Source organism: Salmo salar, chromosome 10 (genome assembly GCF_965601325.2).
Source record: "Salmo salar chromosome 10, fSalSal1, whole genome shotgun sequence".
NCBI classification, from domain to species: Eukaryota; Metazoa; Chordata; class Actinopteri; order Salmoniformes; family Salmonidae; genus Salmo; species Salmo salar.
Window position 1 is genome coordinate 31,043,874 of NC_138300.1, and position 20,284 is coordinate 31,064,157.

The window sequence follows — 20,284 nt, forward strand, 5'->3', positions numbered from 1 at the left end:
GTTATGACTAGGTCATATTACAAAACAAATTGGGAACCTCTCTTCTTAATAGAAGACAACCCATATAGCATATGAAAGCTGATTGTTTATGTTAGAGGTAAGACACCAAAACTGGTTGGAACTAGACAACAGAGCCAAACCCTGTTAAACTGGCTGGTATTGGGGGAGACTGATTATGCAACAGAGACAGAGCTGCAACCTGAGAGTGACAGCTAATGTTACCATGAAATATAGACATCCTATTCTCGTCATCACCTTAGCAGATCATCTGTTGCACTTATTGTTTCATGTTCTAATCAAACAAATCAGAATGGAGTGAAAGTCTGTCCTACTAATTATTATTGGTTCTTATATTACTTCTAAAGTAGAATTCAGCACCATAATCTCAGAAGGGTCTGTCTGTTGGGTCACGTTTGTTTCTCAAGAAAAATAAAAGCCCTTGAAGTACATTGTATCATTGCCATTTTTATTGTGTATCTACATAATGTACAATAAGAAAAGAAAGAACCTGTGGTTCACAACAGCTGATTGGAGTTCACGGTAAAATGGACAAGTACTGGAGCATGGGATGTCCATGAATGGCAGATTGAGTTCTGAGTAGTGATCAGAGATCCAGTGCTAATAACAAAGCCTTGTCATGTGTTGTCTTCATCGTCTGAGGAGGAGTAGCAGCCTAGTCCCAGTACATGCCCTGTGCTCTTTTCATCATTAACGATGCTATGGGCTCCTCCTGCTCCTGTGCTGTCTAGTCTCTCTCCCCCTGTATTGTCTCTGTCCTGTGCAGCAATGGCCCTTCCCAGTGGAGAGCTGTGGAGGTTGGGTAGCCCAGAGAGCAGCACCCTGGCCATACTCTGAGTGTGAGACGACCCTGGTTGTAATGGGCCTCTGGACCCTGCTAGAACCACCGCCAGACGGGTGCGATCAAAGGTCAGGGGCTGGTCCTGATCTGGATTGGTGGACTCTGGGCTGGGATTAGTCAGGTCAACTGGAAATGGGCTGAGGAAAGTCCCTGATTGGTGGAAGTGTACATTGTTCTCAGAGGCTGAGGTTGCTTCACTTCCTGATCTTTCAACGACCCAGTTACTCTGTGATCCACCCACCGGCCTGCTCATATCACATGACTGGAGACCGCATGGTTTCTTGGCTACAGATGAGAGAAACCAGGAATTACCTTTAAAAATAAAGTATTTCCTTTCTCTAGACCAGAGTTTCTCAAAATGTTAGTCATGCCAGATATATTTGGTATCAAGTCTAGAGACGGGAACCTGACTGTAACATAGGTTTGGTATTTTTTAGGGCCACAATATATTTTAGGTTGGTTATGACTATGGTCATTTTAAAAAACTAATTGGGAACCTCTCTTCTTAATAGAAGACAACCCATATAGCATATGAAAGCTGATTGTTTATGTTAGAGGTAAGACAACAAACTGACCGGTGTTGTGGGAGATGTGTGTGTCTGCACTCCTCTTGGTGTATGCTCTAGGTGTCCAGGGCTGGTGTTTACAGGTCGGGTCCAGGGCTTTCAGTTTATAGATGAAGCGTTTATACTCTTTCTCCAGCCCCTGGATGCTCAGCTGGAACTCTGCTATCTTCCTCTCAGGGTAGTGAGACAACTGGGACTGCTGAGAGAGAGGAGAAAAAAATAAAGTGTGCCATACTCACTTTAACATGAAACTTCAGTTCGGGTATCCTTTCTTCACACACCACACACACACACACACACACACACACACACACACACACACACACACACACACACACACACACACACACACACACTTCACAAGCCTACCTGCAGATAATACTCGATTTCATTCTTGATGCTTGGGATCCACTTTTTAATGGATGAGGCTGAACTGAGTGTTGACTGTGGAGGGAAAAAAAACATATCAGATCGTAAGTGCAAGTCATATTTATCCCCAATAGAGCATGTGTGAATTACTGTCAATCAGATGAAATGTGTAGGAGAACTCACCAGTTTGGGTCTAGGTTCATGGACATCTTTGATACGGCCCTCTGTTTCAGGGCACAGAGAAGGAATTACATTTAGCTACACATTACAGTAATGTCCAACACAGGCTTTTATTCAAGCCCTGCATAACACACAGGATTCAACTGATCACCCAGATCTGAATAAGTTGAAAGGTGTTGGGTTCTAGCTTTAAATATACTTACTCATGTTACCATACTAGAACTTATTGATTACTTTACAAGTATAAGGAAGGTATAGGTTGGGGTCAATGAAGGATGTATAGGAACGTGGTGTATGGAAAGTCACATTCTGTCAAACATGTTATTGCTGAATATCAAGGCTCCTAAAAAAGGGAGGTAAAGGAGAACAGTCTGGTTTCAGTCAATGATAAAGTAGGACAGTGGCGGATTAGGGAGGAGCGAGGAATTCGGTCCGAGGTCAGGTCAGATGAAGTGAGAAGAAACAGTCCAATTTCATACGCATACACTTTCAAAGGTTCTAGCATCAGGCAGGGCCATGACTACATCAGTGAAAATAACTAATTAAGTTCCTGCCTAACAACAAAGATGTATTGGCTGTCTAGATGTGTAATTAGTTGACCCCAAATAGTAGGAGGTAATAAATATGTGCTTGTGTAATCATGCTTAGTCTTTTACAGCTGTATGACCCAGTGGGGTGAACAAACTTGGTTTGAGCTTTTTCTAGTCGTCCGTGAGTTTACTCTGTTAGGTTCTGAACAAACAGCTGTAACAAAAGTCTCTCCACCCAAGATCGATCTGTAGCTAGCTCTGGTCCAAGGCGTTACTTGCAGCTTAAGCCTTCTTCAACGCCCTGCTGCATCTTCACGTGTAACTCTTCATATAGCTGACTAAACTCCATGGTGAAGGAAGTTTCTGATGAACTCAACCAACGGAGTTGAGCAGGGACCAGGCTTTGTGGAATTCAGTTACGACTACATCGATTCGCTCAAGGTCAAATATATATTTTTAGATACATATATTATTATTTAATTTTCCTTATTTCAGGTCAACATTGTGAACAGATTTTACATACAGTAGCAGTCAAAAGTTTAGACACCTACTCATTCAAGGGTTTTTCTTTATTTTTTACTATTTTCTACATTGTAGAATAATAGTGAAGACATCAAAACTATGAAATAACACAAATGGAATGATGTTGTAAGCAAAAAAGTGTAAAAGATTATTCAAAGTTGCCACCATTTGCCTTGATGACAGCTTTGAAAACTCTTGGCATTCTCTCAACAAGCTTCATGAAGAAAGCTTTTCCAACAGTTTTGAAGGAGTCCCCACATATGCTGAGCACTTGTTGGCTGCTTTTCCTTCACTCTGCAGTCCAACTAATCCCAAACTATCTCAATTGGGTTGAGGTTGGGTGATTGTGGAGGCCAAGTCATCTGATGCAGCACTCCATCACTCTCCTTGGTCAAATAGTCCTTACACAGCCTGGAGGTGTGTTGGGTCATTGTCCTGTTGAAAAACAAATGATAGTCCCACTAAGAGCAAACCAGATAGGATGGCGTATTGCTGCAGAAAGCTGTGGTAGCCATGCTGGTTAAGTGTGCCTTGAATTCTAAATAAATCACTGACAGTGTCACCAGAAAGCACCCCCACACCATCACATCTCCTCCTCCATGAGTCACGGTGGGAACCACAAATGCGGAGATCATCCATTCACCTCTGCGTCTCACAAAGACATGGCAGTTGGAACCAAAAATCTCAAATTTGAATTTATCAGACCAAAGGACAGATTTCCACCGGTCTAATGTCTATTGCTTGTGTTTCTTGTCCCAAGCAAGTCTCCTTTTCTTATTGGTGTCCTTAAGTAGTGGTTTCTTTGCAGCAATTTGACCATGAAGGCCTGATTCACGCAGTCTCCTCTGAACAATTGATGTTGAGATATGTCTGTTACTTGAACTCTGAAGCATTTATTTGGGCTGAAATCTGAGGTGCAGTTAACTCTAATGAACTTATCCTCTGCAGCAGAGTTAACTCTGGGTCTTCCTTTCCTGTGGCGGTCCTCATGAGAGCCAGCTTCATCATAGCGCTTGATGGTTTTTGCGACTGCAATTGAAACTTTCAAAGTTCTTGAAATGTTCCGTATTGACTGACCTTCATGTCTTAAAGTAATGATGTACTGTCGTTTCTCTTCGCTTATTTAAGCTGTTCTTGCCATAATATAGACTTGGTCTTTTACCAAATAGGGATACAGCTCAGCGTTCAACACCATAGTACCCTCAAAGCTCATCACTAAGCTAAGGAACCTGGGACTAAACACCTCCCTCTGTAACTGGATCCTGGACTTCCTGACGGGCCACCCCCAGGTGGTGAGGGTAGGTAGCAACATCTGCCACGCTGATCCTCAACACTGGTGCTCCCCAGGGGTGCGTGCTCAGTCCCCTCCTGCACTCCCTGTTCACCCACGACTGCATGGCCAGGCACGACTCCAACACCATCATTAAGTTTGCTGACGACACAAGAGTGGTAGGCCTGATCACCGACAACGACGAGACAGCCTATAGGGAGGAGGTCAGAGACCTGGCCGGGTGGTGCCAGAATAACAACCTATCCCTCAACGTAACCAAGACTAAGGAGATGATTGTGGACTACAGGAAAAGGAGCACTGAGCACGTCCCCATTTTCATCGACGGGGCTGTAGTGGAGCAGGTTGAGAGCTTCAAATTCCTTGGTGTCCACATCAACAACATATTAGAATGGTCCAAACACACAAAGACAGTCGTGAAGAGGGCACGACAAAGCCTATTCCCCTCAGGAAACTAAAAAGATTTGGCATGGGTCCTGAGATCCTCAAAAGGTTCTACAGCTGCAACATCGAGAGCATCCTGACCGGTTGCATCACTGCCTGGTACGGCAATTGCTCGGCCTCCGACCACAAGGCACTTCAGAGGGTAGTGCGTACGGCCCAGTACATCACTGGGGCAAAGCTGCCTGCCATCCAGGACCTCTACACCAGGCGGTGTCAGAGGAAGGCCCGGAAAATTGTCAAAGACCCCAGCCACCCCAGTCATAGACTGTTCTCTCTACTGCCGCATGGCAAGCGGTACCGGAGTACCAAGTCTAGGACAAAAAGGCTTCTCAACAGTTTTTACCCCCAAGCCATAAGACTCCTGAACAGGTAACCAAATGGTTACCCAGACTATTTGCATTGTATGCCCTCCCCCACTACTCTCTGTTTATCTTATATGCATAGTCACTTTTAACTATACATTCATGTACATACTACCTCAATTGTCCCGACCAACCAGTGCTCCCACACATTGGCTAACCGGGCTATCTGCATTGTGTCCCACCACCCGCCAACCCCTTTTTATGCTACTGCTACTCTCTGTTCATCATATATGCATAGTCACTTTAACCATACCCACATGTACATACTACCTCAATAAGCCTGACTAAACGGTGTCTGTATATAGCCTTGCTACTCTTATTTTCAAATGTCTTTTTACTGTTGTTTTATTTCTTTACTTACTTACCCACACACACACACACACACAACCTTTTTGTTCGCACTATTGGTTAGAGCCTGTAAGTAAGCATTTCACTGTAAGGTCTACACCTGTTGTATTCGGCGCACGTGACAAATAAACTTTGATTTGATATCTTCTGTATACCACCCCTACCTTGTCACAAGACAACTGATTAGTTCAAAACGCATTAAGGAAAGAAATTCCACAAATTAACTTTTAAGAAGGAACACCTGTTAATTGAAATGCATTCCAGGTGACTACCTCATGAAGTTGGTTGAGAGAATGCCAAGAGTGTGCAAAGCTGTCATCAAAGGGTGGCTACTTTGAAGAATCTCTCTTGGTCATCACATGATTCCATGTGTTATTTCATAGTTTTGATGTCTTCACCATTATTCTACAATGTAGAAAATATTAAAAATAAAGAGAAACCCTGGAATGAGTAGGTGTCCCCAAACTTTTGACTGGTACTGAATGTACATATATTTGAATTCCAAAATGAAACAAGGTAACATAAAACATTGCATAACCAACATACACCAAAACAATACCTTCTTTCTTTTCTCTCCAAAACTCTTGAACGTGCCGTCCTTGGCCAGCTCTCCTGCTATCTCTCTCAGAATGACCTTCTTGATCCTAATCAGTCAGGTTTCAAGACTGGGCATTCAACTGAGACTGCTCTTCTCTGTGTCACGGAGGCTCTCCGCACTGCTAAAGCTAACTCTCTCTCCTCTGCTCTCATACTTCTAGACCCATCTGCTGCTTTTGATACTGTGAACCATCAGATCCTCCTCTCCACCCTCTCCGAGTTGGGCATCTCCGGCGCGGCCCACGCTTGGATTGCGTCCTACCTGACAGGTCGCTCCTACCAGGTGGCGTGGCGAGAATCTGTCTCCGCACCATGCGCTCTCACCACTGGTGTCCCCCAGGGCTCTGTTCTAGGCCCTCTCCTATTCTCGCTATACACCAAGTCACTTGGCTCTGTCATATCCTCACATGGTCTCTCCTATCATTGCTATGCAGACGACACACAATTAATCTTCTCCTTTCCCCCTTCTGATAACCAGGCGGCGAATCGCATCTCTGCATGTCTGTCAGACATATCAGTGTGGATGACGGATCACCAGCTCAAGCTGAACCTCGGCAAGACGGAGCTGCTCTTCCTCCCGGGGAAGGACTGCCCGTTCCATGATCTCGCCATCACGGTTGACAACTCCCTTGTGTCCTCCTCCCAGAGTGCTAAGAACCTTGGCGTGATCCTGGACAACACCCTGTCGTTCTCCACTAACATCAAGGCGGTGACCCGATCCTGTAGGTTCATGCTCCACAACATTCGCAGAGTACGACCCTGCCTCACACAGGAAGCGGCGCAGGTCCTAATCCAGGCACTTGTCATCTCCCGTCTGGATTACTGCAACTCGCTGTTGGCTGGGCTCCCTGCCTGTGCCATTAAACCCCTACAACTCATCCAGAACGCCGCAGCCCGTCTGGTGTTCAACCTTCCCAAGTTCTCTCACGTCACCCCGCTCCTCCGCTCTCTCCACTGGCTTCCAGTTGAAGCTCGCATCCGCTACAAGACCATGGTGATTGCCTACGGAGCTGTGAAGGGAACGGCACCTCCATACCTTCAGGCTCTGATCAGGCCCTACACCCAAACAAGGGCACTGCGTTCATCCACCACTGGCCTGCTGGCCCCCCTACCTCTGAGGAAGCACAGTTCCCGCTCAGCCCAGTCAAAACTGTTCGCTGCTCTGGCACCCCAATGGTGGAACAAGCTCCCTCACGACGCCAGGACAGCGGAGTCAATCACCACCTTCCGGAGACACCTGAAACCCCACCTCTTTAAGGAATACCTAGGATAGGATAAAGTAATCCTTCTACCCCCCCCCCCCTTAAAATATTTAGATGCACTATTGTAAAGTGGTTGTTCCACTGGATATCATAAGGTGAATGCACCATTTTGTAAGTCGCTCTGGATAAGAGCATCTGCTAAATGACTTAAATGTAAATGTAAATATAATTATACATTCCCTTTCAGTTCACTGCTCTTAATTTTTCCATTTCTTAAATTTGTCATATTAATTTAATGAAAAAAATAATTTTCCTTACATGCCTCAATTAATTTGACTGTCGCAAAATGTGAGGCTGTAGCGACAAAATAATTATTCTATACAAGAAAGCGACCAGCGTCAAGTTGACACAGATTCATATAATTGTTATATTGACACTTCTTAGGGTATCTGCAAGATTAGGGGGAAGTGATAGCAAAAAGGGGTCTCATATTGTATAGAAATCTCATTACTTGTTCCTGAATATAGCATTCATTCTCTCCAGTGTTAACACTAAAGATCTCACAATACCACTGGGTTATTTTTGTTGGCTGGTCTTTTATCCAGTGAAGGAGAATGCATTTGCGGGCCACAAAGATAATCTTTCACGAAGATTGAGCTGTGCTCAATTAAAGTAAGTGAGGGCCTGTTCCCGATGACACCGAGTACAAATAGCCATGGGTCCATTCTTATAGGACATACATGGCATTCAGAAAGTAGTCAGACCCCTTGACTTTTTCCACATTTTGTTAGGTTACAGCCTCATTCTAAAATTGATTAATGGGGATACAATCCCGTTAACGGGATTGGTTGGGCAACAACCAGTGAGAGAACACGGCGCGAAATTCAAAACAAAATAATCTCAAAATTAAAATTCAAGTATTATACGGCATTTTAAAGATACTCTACTCGTTAATCCAATCACATTGTCCGATTTCAAAAAGGCTTTATGGTGAAAGCAAAACATTCGATTATTTTAGCATAGCATATCACCAAAAAAAAAAAAAAAAAAAGAAGCACGATAGCCATCACAAAACCAGATATACAGCTAAAATGAAGCACTAACCTTTGACAATCTTCATCAGATGACACTCCTAGGACATCATGTTAGACAATACATGCATTTTTTGTTCGATCAAGTTTATATTTATATCCAAAAACCCAATTTTTTCATTGGCGCGTTACGTTCAGAAAATGTTCTCCCCAATAACTTCCGGTGAAAAGGCACATTTAATTTACGGAAGAACTCATAACGTTGAAAAAAAATAATTATTTAAAAAATTTGAGATAATCTAGTCCTTTATTAAATTACAAATTTTCCTCAATCTACACACAATACCCCATAATGACAAACTTTTTGACATTTGTGCAAATCTATATATATATAAAAAATGAAATATTACATTTACATAAGTATTCAGACCCTTTACTCAGTACTTTGTTGAAGCACCTTCGGCAGCGATTATAGCCTCCCGTCTTCTTGGGTATGACGCTACAAGCTTGGCACACCTGTATTTGGGGAGTTTCTCCCTTCTCCCATTCTTCTCTGCAGATACTCTCAAGCTCTGCCAGGTTGGATGGGGAGCGTTGATGCACAGCTATTTCCAGGTCTCTCCAGAGATCAGGTTCAAGTCCGGGCTCTGGCTGGGCCGCTCATGGACATTCAGAGACTTGTGCCAAAGCAACTCCTGCGTTATCTTGGCTGTGTGTATAATGTCATTGTCCTGTTGGAAGGTGAACCTTCGCCCCAGTCTGAAGTCCTGAGCGCTCTGGAGCACGTTTTCATCAAGGATCTCTATGTACTTTGCTCCGTTCATCTTTCCCTTGATCCTGACTAGTGTCCCAGTCCCTGCCGCTGAAAAACATCCCCACAGCATGATGCTGCCACCACCATGCTTCACCGTAGGGATTGTGACAGCTTTCCTCCAGACGTAACGCTTGGCATTCAGGCCAAAGAATTCAATCTTGCTTTCATCAGACAAGATCATTTTGTTTCTCATGGTCTGAGAGCCCTTTAGGTGCCCTTTGGCGAACTCCAAGCGGGCTGTCATGTGCCTTATACTGAGGAGTGGCTTCCGTCTGGCCACTCAACCATAAAGGCCTGATTGGTGGAGTGCTGCAGAGATGGATGTCCTTCTGGAAGGTTCTCCCATCTCCATAGATGACCTCTGGAACTCTGTCAGAGTGCATAGTGACCATCTGGTTTTGGTCACCACCCTGACCAAGGCCCTTCTCCCGATTGCTCAGTTTGGCCGGGCGGTGGTTCCAAACTTCTTCCATTTAGGAATTATGGAGGCCACTGTGTTCTTGGGGGACCTTCAATGCTGCAGAAATTATTTGGTACCCTTCCCCAGACATGTGCCTAGACACAATCCTGTCGCGGAGCTCTACGGACAATTCCTTCGACCTCATGGCTTGCTTTTTGCTCTGACATGCACTGTCAACTGTGGGACATTACATAGACAGGGGTGTGCCTTTCAAAATCATGTCCAATCAATTGAATTTACCACAGGTGGACACCCATCAGGTTGTTAAAACATCAAGGATGATCAATGGAAACAGGATGCACCTGAGCTCAATTTCAAGTCTCAAAGCAAAGCGCCTGAATACTTATGTAAATAAGGTATGTTTCTTTTTTTACTTTTAACACATTTGCAAAACAAAAGTTATGTTTTCGCTTTGTCATTATGGTCTGTATATTGGTGAGTAAAAAATATATATTTAATATATGTTTAAATAAGGCTGTAAAGTCACAAAATGTGGAAAAGGGGAAGGGGGTCTGAATACCTTCCGAATGCACTGTGTAAAGGGGCCATCTGGAGAGGATACAAAAGTATGGGAAAAATATTCCTTTTAAATCAGATTCATTCTAATGGCAGGTCCGTCTATCTAGGTCTTCCTACCCCACCCCCCATTTTTACACTGCTGCTACTTTCTATTTTTCATGTATAGTCACTTTACCTCTACCTACATGTACATATTACCTCAATTAGCCCCAACCTGGGCTCGAACCAGGGACCCTTGCACACATCAACAAATGATACCCACGAAGAATCGTTACCCATCGCGCCACAAAAGCCGTGGCCCTTGCAACGCAAGGGGAAACCCTACTTCAAGTCTCAGAGCGAGTGCCGTCACTGATTGAAACGCTATTAGCGCGCACCACCGCTAACTAACTAGCCATTTCACATCGGTTACACTTGCATAGTGGAGTCTTTTGTTAAGACAAGTAGGTAGCTAGCTAGCTAAACAATGAACCATAATCCCAACTCATGACGTTACTACCCTGCATGATTCTGGTAGCTAACCAACCAGGTTCAATGTTAGCTAGCCAACATTAGGCTATAACTAGCAAAGCAAATGGCTTTGAGATACGAATAATAGGATCATACACGTAACTTTAGCTAGCGTGCTAACAGTACACTTCAACTTGAAATTAAAACAACTTTCTGTCGAAATTTGAAAAGTGTAATATCTGAAAATTTAGTTAGTTAGACTATCTTACCTGTATAAATCATGGATGAATGCTTCTCCCTGTCACGAATGCCCATACTCTAATTCCACTGATTTCCCTACATACATGTTCACATTTTTTAACTCGATAAAGTGTTTTTATCAAAAGCAATCACTTTTGCATGGGAAAACACTGAATCCTACTAATTACCGCTCATGCTTAATTACGTCACATGGCTCATACCCGGGAGTCAGTCTGGTTCTAAATCGAATGTAATCAACTTTCAGACACCAACAAGGCCAGGCAAGATAATAGGAGGATTTTTTTTTTCAACGCTGCATGGCGTTAAACACTCAAACCGAACATAACATCGTGGACCAGATATATAATGTAACTAGCTAGCTTGTTAAGAACAGGCTAGATCGCTGATAGCTAAGGCAGTGGGTGTTTCTAGCTATAGGCTAGTAGTAGCAAGCTTGCCAGAGCGAAATTAACTTGATAGGAAGTCTAACTAGCTAGCTAGATAATACTAACAATGTTTGCTAGCACTGCAAAGAGTCACGTTAACGCGTAGCTAAAAATACAAACGGAATACTTAATCTATTGAAATACGATTGATTGCCACTTGCCATCTCTTTCTTTTTGAAGCCATAATCTGTTTAATTTCCCCAGTTGTTTCTCCTCGTTTCTAGCCATTTGGGAGCGACACGCTAATTTACCAGCAACATTCTTCTTCTTTGGGTATATTGGCGAACTAACGTTACACACACAAAAAAAAGTGTATTGTCACCAATTGGATGGGGGTTAAACAATGAACTAAAGGAAAGTAAATTACACTACAGGGAACATAAACTACTAAATATGAGTGTATATTCCCACTCCGCTGTCATTCGAAACCTTATCAACAAAATGTCACGTAATTGTCTAGCCAAGTCATGTGACACGATGGACGGACTCGTTCCAGGTCGTCTGTGTTCCAGCCGCACTGTATATCTCAGAAGATGTTAAAATGAACAACCACGAACCAGAGTACTCCATGGTGGGAGCGGCCATTCTTATTGACTTTGTATTATATATATATTAGTTAAAAATGGGGGAGGCAGCAGTAATAGTAAACTTCATATTCAACGTCTTCGCATGCAGTACTGAAAACGTTAGACGAATGTAAGGTTAATATAGGCTATGAAACCCACGTTGTTATGGAACAATCCATATTTGTCTCTCACAGTACTGAAAACGTTAGATGAATTTAAGGTTAAAATAGGCTATGAAACCCACCTTGTTATTGAACAATCCACATTTGTCTCTCATAGTGTCTGTGAAATTGAAAAACGAAATAGATGGCTGCTATGCATACTTATAGACGACACTATGCTACAGTTTTTGACCAAACTGATAACTGTTATAAGCTGTTATAAGCTTCATAAGCATCAGAAATGTCACCCTTTTTAAACAACCTTTGTGTGGCCAATTAATAAACCTCCTCTTTGCAAGGGTTAATTTAGAAATTGAATACATGATTGGCCTATTCTTAAATTACTAACTTTTATATATTTAATTCTGCTTTATATCTGCATTATATCATTTCACCATGTATTAGGCTCCCGAGTGGCACAGCGGTCTAAGGCACTGCATCTCAGTGCTAGAGGTGTCACTACAGAACCTGGTTCGATTCCAGGCGGTATCACAACCGGCCGTGATTGAGAGTCCCATAGGGAGGTGCACAATTGGCCTAGCATCGTCTGGGTTAGGGTCTGGCCGGGGTAGGCCGTCATTGTTAATAATAATTAGTTCTTAACTGACTTGCTTGATTAAATAAAGGTTATGTCTTTAGTTATTTGCCTTTGAACAAACAAACAGGACAACGTGCAGTGAACGCTCATTCAAGTGCAACGCAGGATGCTTTGGTCTGTCCCGCGCCAAGATTAGAGAGTGATCTCCACTTCCAGTGAAACACGCATACTATAAAGACAGTACAGTACAGTATGAAGATGGGATGAAACTGGTTCTCCAATATAAATCCCCCATAACGCTTATAGGCGATGTCATGGCGATTTTGGCTATCTAAGCTCATGCTCAGAAACACGTCATCGGGTCTAACGTTCGTCTTGCGCCAAACTGTGCATGTGCAGGCCGTTAAAAATCAAAGCCACTCCATCAATATAACGTTTTTTTTTTTTTACAAGAATGAAAACGTGTCAGTTTGTCACTTTCACGAGGTTGGAGTAATAACATGTTCAGCTACTTAAGACATTGGCTCGGATATAGGTTGTATCTTTCGATTTCGAGAAAATTAACAACTAAGGAAGAATTGTTCTCTCACTGACATCTCAAACCGGGCCTGGTCTGCTTTGTCTGTTTCGCAAGCTTTCCCAGAACTGTCACGATGTTGCGCATCTGGCTTTAGAAAGTCTTGGGTTTAAAAATGTTTCGACTTGCTAACTAGTTGAACGTAGCACGTGTATAACTACAACAATTTAGCAAATCTGAAATTTACGAGTTTCCTAGTTCTCACTAGGACATGAACGCGGCATGTGTGCTTATTAGGCGGGATGACGTGGGTCTTCCGACCGTGCTCTGTCATCATACGGGGTGCGTTCGTAAATTCCCTCTGGCTATCTACTCCGATTTAAGAGCACTCTCGTCTTCGTGTGCCAGAGCATCGGCAAAAAAACATAATTCAGTTGTTGCCAACAGCACAGTGACAGGCACCAACGCGCTAGATAACATTAAAAGAGCCAAACCAACTCTGCTATGGCGAGTAAAATTGACAGAGTGAGATGTAAGCTAAAGCTAGCCAACTTTAGCCAGTTAGCTTGGGTGCTTGACTGACTGTTGTGAGGTCAGAACGCTCGGATCAACCCTATTCCCCTGTCAGAGCGTCCAGTGTGCTCTGAGAGCTACAATTTGAAAATGCTCTGAAATTACGAAAGCCTATAGCGCAGTCTGGCACTCCAGAGTGAATTTACAAACACTCCCATGGTCAGGTAAGTTCCTCATGTGTTCCAGTATGAAGTCATATTTTGCCAAGTTATGGCAATCAAATTAGAGCAGACTGATGAAAATCAGTTTGAGACTCTGACCCACTCGAATATTGTGTCAATTATTATGTCTGTTTATCTGATTTAAAATACAGGCTCATTGTTCTTCCATAAGACTGTTATTAGTTGTACTTTCTCAATTAGGTCTTATAAGTAGCCTACAGAATAAAACCTGAACAGTAATAATAATTTCTATAGCGCTTTTCATAACAATCTCAAAGCGCTTCAAAAGCAAATAATAAACAAGCAATACTCATCATCATGAGTAGCCTAGCTATAGTTAGGTCAACCAATAGAAGCCAAGTCTTTGAGTGCATGCATCTTCCAAAGATGGAGAGGGACAGTTCATGGCTTTATCAGAGGAAGGTGGTCAGGGAGATGGTTGATGAAGAGTCTGATGATGATCTTGTAGAGGGCTACTCTGGATACCAGCCTGAGTCGTGCATCTACTGGACCTCCTTAACAATATGACACCCACTTGAGTGACACCTCAGCAGCTTTGGGCGCCAGAAAGGACACCGCACACAGTTCAGACTAGTAGCCAGTCATCCTCTCTATGAGCCCTCTGTCTTAGTACTGCATCTCCCATAGAGCCCCACAGTGTCATAATACCCATAAAACCTAGCGGTTAAACAGGGAAATGGTTCCAATTGTTTTTCCACCATTTATTTTTCCCATAGGGAATTTTAGAAACACTTAAAATAAGGGCTGTGTTTCTTGTATGTTTATCCTGGCGTGATGTTTTGATAACCATGTAAATCTCTCTTGGACAAAGTGACTTTTATCAATATATTTGGCTCTACTTACTCTCTGATTCGAAAAATGCTAATTTCCAACAAACTAGACATCATGCAAAACTACAAATCCCTGCAAGCTCCTGCACGTCATCTTTAGCTGACACCTTTGCTAACAGATATTGTGTCAATTTAAAACTTGCACAAGACAGTTCACAGAATTGTCTATTTAAAGAAATGCAGCCAATTGTCACGACTACCACCGAAGTCGGCTCCTCTCCTTGTTCGGGCAGTGTTTGGCGATCGACGTCACCGGCTTTCTAGCCATCGGCGCTCCATTTTTCATATTTCTATTTGTTTTGACTTGTTTCCATACACACCTGGTTTTCATTATCTAATCACACTGCATGTATTTAGTCCTCTGTTCCCCTCCATGTCTTTGTGTGTAATTGTTTATTGTTATGTGAGATGTTCACACGCTACACTTTTGTACATGTTCCGTGTGTTCTTTTGGGCACTTTGATGTCATTTTGTGCCTATTTCTTGACCGGAATAAAAGTGTGCCTGTTAAATCTACTCTGCTCTCCTGCACCTTACTTCGCCTCCCGTACACAGCCGTAACACCAATTTATTAATTCCTACATTTAACTAACATTTATATAGTTAATCCAGAGAGTCTTACCTTTGCCACCATTCGACAGTCTCGTCCAGATCATCATGGCATTTTTAAGTTCTTTATGATAGGCACATTAGCAGCTGATTAGCATTTCATTCTTGGGGGAAAAATACAGATGAATACATTGATAAAAGTCACCTTATCTTAGAGAGGTTTACACCGTTATCAAAACATCACACCAGGGTAAGCCTACATGAAACACAGCCCTCATTTTAAGTGCTTCTAAAATCTCATAGATGAATGGTGGAAAAACAATTGGAACCATTTCCCTGTTTGATCACTAGGTTTATGGGTATTATGACTCATACTGTGGTACTCTATCAACTCAAGCCTCAGGTGACACTTCAATTGATGATTTCAAAAGATCAGGAACCAGCAGCCAGGTGAAACAAAAAAGCTGGTACAGTGTCCAGATCCATCATTTGAACAAAAACAATTAGCCAGCTAAATAGCCAAAAGAGTTGATCTGCCAGTCCATCTGAAAATCTGTGGGTCAAAACCACCAGAAATATGCAATAAACTCAATGTCATCATAAACAAAACAGCTGATAAAAAAAAAACACAATAAAAAACTTTACATTTAGCAGACACTCTTATCCAGAGCAACTTACAGTAGTGAATGCATAGATTACATTAAAAAAAAATTCTCATACTGGTGCCCCTTGGTAATCGAACCCACAACCCTGGCGTCACAAACACCATGCTCTACCAACTGAGCCACACGGGACCACAAATATTTGTACATTTACATGTTACATATTTAAAGGAGCTCTCTGCTTAGGCTGCTTCTAGGCTGACTATGTATTTTTTTCATGGGATTTTAAATCTGAGTTTGACCTACTTTGTAGTTTGTATATTTGTAGTACATTGTGTAGATATGTCTTCTAGATACTTCTAAATATTCCTGTTTTTAATTATAGGGAACGTTTATTTGTGTAGCGAACAACTACTTATTTCTTGAACATCAGATTCTATTCCTCTGTGAGTACTGTGGTAATATAAACATGATTTTATTTGTTCTGTATTGTCCTGAACATGGTCTTCATCAGTAATAAACTAGAGCCTTGGCCCTGGAGAAAAGACCCAGATTTTTTTTTAACTGTGCTCATCTCATCGGCAATGTCGCCCTCTCGTGAATATTTCAGAGTCCTACAGGAAATCACAGACTTTCTACTCATACAGTATATATGTATGTTTTCTTTACTGTTTCTGTATTAGCAGGTGCTCATCGGCAATCTAGCTGGATAGTTATTAAAACGTTATGATTATGCTCTTATTTATTACAATTGTATGACTCTGCCCTGTGCCCACCCCTCAATATAACATGTCTAGATACAATGTAACCATAGGCCTGTAGTCAAATGTTTTGTTTGTAAATATGTTTGTTTAGATTAGTTACCACCATGTTTCTTCCTGTCGCTTATTCCTCTGGTGTTATTGTTGTTTACAGTGATCATGCTTGTGATGCTGTGTGAGCAACCCAATAGTCATGTTGACCAGGGCAACAGGAAGTTAAGTTTATGATACAATATAGGGACAGAACATGTCACCACTACACACAATTCAGCTGTGCTATGAATTTACTAAACACTTTCGCTGCAACGCATTAAAAATAACGTTAGAAATTATTGACAATGTATTATGATTGAGTAATTGAAGTTATAATCATGATTTACTTTATAGGTCCCTCAACCATAGCAGTGTGTCAGAAGCATTTGCCCTGGAGGCCTGTGAATGTAGGCCACTTCACAACATACAGAGTATCTGTGTTCCTTTTACCTTGTTAGATGATGAGACTCAAGTGGAGCTGAGGTGTTAGGTGGCCCGCTCATGTTGCACTCGAATCTACACTAGAGAGATTGAAGGGTCATTGACTGAAACTCAATCACTAACCTCAGGATCAATAAGGCATTCCTGGCATACATCCCTGCTGTAGAGGTTGAACCTATAACTACAGGTCTAGGACCAGATTACTCAGTCCCACAGCAATGTCTAACTAGTGTGCTGTAGAGAGATAAAAGGGTCATTGACTGTGAAACTCCATCACTAACCTCAGGATCAATATGGCATTCATGGTACAGATAACTTGCTGCTCTCTTAACATGTTGCAACATGTTTCAGTGTACACACACAATACACACCCTTTCACAACACACACAGAGGCATTGTATTCAGTTCACATATGTTTTATTACATTTCTTAAATATTGATTCGTTTCTGAAGTGCTCAGAAAATGAACCTACAAAATTATATTGTTTCTTATTACAAATTGTAAATGTAAGTACTCCAAGTCGATCTTATATACAACTAATAACAATGAGTGGAACCCCATTAAACAACTTCAGAAAAAAACAAGTAACTAAGCTTTTTTCTAACTTTATTCAATACAATTAAGAATAAACAATACATTGTAACTCAAAAGTTAGGCAGCTTTTGTTAAACGTTTTCATCTGTTTAGACTAGGCTACACGCCTTCTCCTTCAGCGCCAGGAAGTTTTAAAATCTACTGTCTTTGTTTTCTGTAATACTGAATCATCACGAAGGTCCATTCATAAAAGCACAGCTTGGTCAACGCCAACAAATGTCCAGTCAATAAAAACAACACGAAACAAAACATCAGTTTGTCCTGTTTGTTGCTGTTTCTTTTCCTTCACACGCTCTGCTCTGTCTGGAGCCCCAACTCCTGTGCTCAACGGTGGCGCGCGAAGCACCCGGTTAGAGGCAGCCAGCCAGTCACGGTTCCCTCCCACCAGTCTCGTGCTGTTACTGTCCCATTCTACCTGTCACAATGCCACGGAGCCACGGAACAGCCATCCAGTCACTTATAAACGATCTGTCCTTTTCGTTCAAACTCTTTCTCTATTCTTCCCCAAGTGTCCTCTCCTCTTCAGAAGGTCTGGAGCTGCTGCGTCAGCATGAGTTGACAGCCGCTGTTGACATGGTTCATCACCTTCTGTTTGAGCTGGGCGACCTGTTCCCTCAGCATGTTGGCTGTGGAAGCCAGGTCGGAGTTCTGAGTCTTCAGGTTCTTCACCTTGTCCTCCAGCCGGGAGATGCGCTCTAGCTTCCGCTTCCTGCACTTGGAAGCGGCGACGCGGTTCCTCATGCGCTTCCTCTCGGCTTTGATCCTCTCCTGATTCTCCATGTCAATGGGAGAGAGTGGAGGGGTCTCCCCGAGCATCTCAGGTACCGTCTGGGGCTCCTCTTTCAGGGCTGTGAGCCTGGGGTGGGGGTGAGACTGCTGCCCATAGATGGGGAGCTGAGGCGGGGCAGAGGGGAAGCTCATAGCCGGCACTGAGGTGGTGTAACCCGGGGCTGAGTTGGTGGTGACAGCCGGGGTGAAAGTGTTCAAGTTTTCGTAGACAGGTGACTCAGAGCGCATGGCTACGTTGTTATAAACAGTGCTCCCAGCCACGGAGCAAACAGGTGGGAGTGTGGTCGAGTTGTTGATTCTTGTCTGCCCGGTGGAGGTGGCTGGGACCCCAGGTGCGTTGGGCAAGACGTGTTGATGATGGAGCTCCGCCAGAGCTCTAACGAACCCCTCGGCAAAGCCCTCCTGCTCATCAGTTACGTTCCTCGGGCAGAGGAACTGCGTCGGGGTAGGTGTGGTGGTGATCAGGCCGTTGCTGGACTGAATGATGAGTCGCTCCAACTCTGGGGAGGCAAGTTTGAGGAGCTGCACATCCGGAGAGGTGAGGATATCGCTGGCTTTAGCTTGGAGGTGAGGTTTGAGTGTGATGGTTGGGTCAGCCAGGTTCAGTGTCATGCTGTGTTTCAGAGCTTTGGGGTTGTATCCGTAGCCCGCGTTCTGATGCTGGGAGAAAGCGTTATGCGAGTCGTCGTAGAAAGTAGTTTCCATCTTGGTAGACATAGAATATAAACCAAACACTCAGTTTGAAATGTCTCTAGTAGGCTACTCAAACAGAAGATATGAGTGTTTCGATCACCCCTCTCTCGTTCTTTCCGTTGTAAAACTCAGAGAAAAGTGTCATACTGTTTCAGACAAATCTTTCAACCTCCGAAGCCGAGCTAAAAGTCTCTGAAATAAATTCGTGTCCCGTACACACACTAACTTGTAAGCGCACTCCTTGTCCCGAGAAAAAGTATTGTGTTCAGCTGCACTGATAGTCTGACTCAGAACGCTGTATAAATTCTTCAAATTCGTTCTTTCGCTTCTGTCCACAGTTTTTTGACAGTCTTTGAATGAGACGCGGTAAGTGCTATAAGTTATTATAGTTCAACAGCATTCCTGCTCAAAGCGCGCCTTTCTAGCTCTCTGTGTGTATACTGATTCTTCCAGCGTGGAGGCAAAGCTTATCTGCAGCCACTGCCTCTCTAAAAATAGACATGATGTCACCTCTGGAGTCTTCCATTGGCTGCAGGCGTTCGCGGGGCGTTCCCTGTTGCCAGATAAGGCGCGTTGCCTAGACGACCACCCAGAAGATTCTCGGTCTCGCGTTGGCTGATGGGATGAGGTAATGCTGCAAGAGAAGGGGCGCGGTGCATTGTGGAATGACGTGTGGTTTTTGAATATCTGGTTACCCGCGGCTTAGCGCTCACAGACAGTAGTGGCGGTATAGACAGCGTGTGTTTGGAAAATTCCCTTGATATGTACAATTCATAGATGTATGTTATCCAATATATAGGTCTATTCTGCATTATGTATTATTCCACAGAAAATATACTCCCCATACGTTTTTATAGAGATTCAAATTATTTTCTGCCAGACAGACTTCTGCCTCCAGAAACTTTGCATGATCAGCCCTGAGGTAATTAATGTGTTACTGTTTTATTATCCATGATGCAAATAATGATGTGTTTGAATAATTGTCTTGATGAATGTCTTTGTTTGATTGAATGAATAATAGACTAACATTTGCTTATGAATTTATACAGGACATCACTTATTAGACGTTTTATCTGTATCTGTGTGTCTGTTTGGGGACATTGAGAGAAATTATATCCATTCACTACTGTGTTTATGTATTGGCCCAGGGCAGGCCTTTATTTAACCAGGATAGTCCACTCAGCAATAATCACCCCTGTTTTTTAGGAGTCCTGGGATCCATGAAAA

General features: G+C 42.9%; 2 protein-coding genes across 4 annotated transcripts; both read right to left on the reverse strand.

Annotated features, from left to right (window-relative positions):
• Window positions 1–445: 445 nt before the first annotated feature.
• si:dkey-86e18.1 (uncharacterized) lies at window positions 446–11,694 on the reverse strand. Of its 3 annotated transcripts, none has more exons than XM_014216825.3 (5): window positions 11,389–11,694; window positions 1,978–2,018; window positions 1,795–1,869; window positions 1,435–1,621; window positions 446–1,144 (listed from the first exon to the last, which is right to left on the reverse strand). In XM_014216825.3, the coding sequence occupies exons 1-5, from the start codon at window positions 11,453–11,455 to the stop codon at window positions 636–638; spliced, it is 879 nt and encodes a 292-aa protein (XP_014072300.1). In that variant the 5' UTR covers window positions 11,456–11,694; the 3' UTR covers window positions 446–635. The 3 variants fall into 3 exon arrangements, with proteins under 3 accessions (XP_014072300.1, XP_014072299.1, XP_014072302.1); XM_014216824.3 differs by having other exon boundaries at window positions 1,435–1,624; window positions 11,389–11,693; XM_014216827.3 differs by lacking the exon at window positions 11,389–11,694 and adding an exon at window positions 10,811–11,379 and having other exon boundaries at window positions 1,435–1,624.
• A 5,681-nt stretch (window positions 11,695–17,375) lies between these two features.
• LOC106613963 (transcription factor Jun) lies at window positions 17,376–19,513 on the reverse strand. Its single transcript, XM_014216828.3, has one exon. It carries the CDS (start codon window positions 19,079–19,081, stop codon window positions 18,098–18,100), a length of 984 nt encoding a protein of 327 aa, XP_014072303.1. The 5' UTR covers window positions 19,082–19,513; the 3' UTR covers window positions 17,376–18,097.
• Window positions 19,514–20,284: the final 771 nt, after the last annotated feature.

Coding starts and splice junctions, on each gene's coding strand:
- si:dkey-86e18.1 (XM_014216824.3), bottom strand. CDS start 11,455: ATGGCTAGAAACGAGGAGAAACAACTGGGGAAATTAAACAGATTATGG. Junction 1,625..1,794: donor AAATCGAGTATTATCTGCAG/GTAGGCTTGTGA, acceptor CCTCTCTCTCAG/CAGTCCCAGTTGTCTCACTA. Junction 1,145..1,434: donor ACACATCTCCCACAACACCG/GTCAGTTTGTTG, acceptor TCTCATCTGTAG/CCAAGAAACCATGCGGTCTC.
- LOC106613963 (XM_014216828.3), bottom strand. CDS start 19,081: ATGTCTACCAAGATGGAAACTACTTTCTACGACGACTCGCATAACGCT.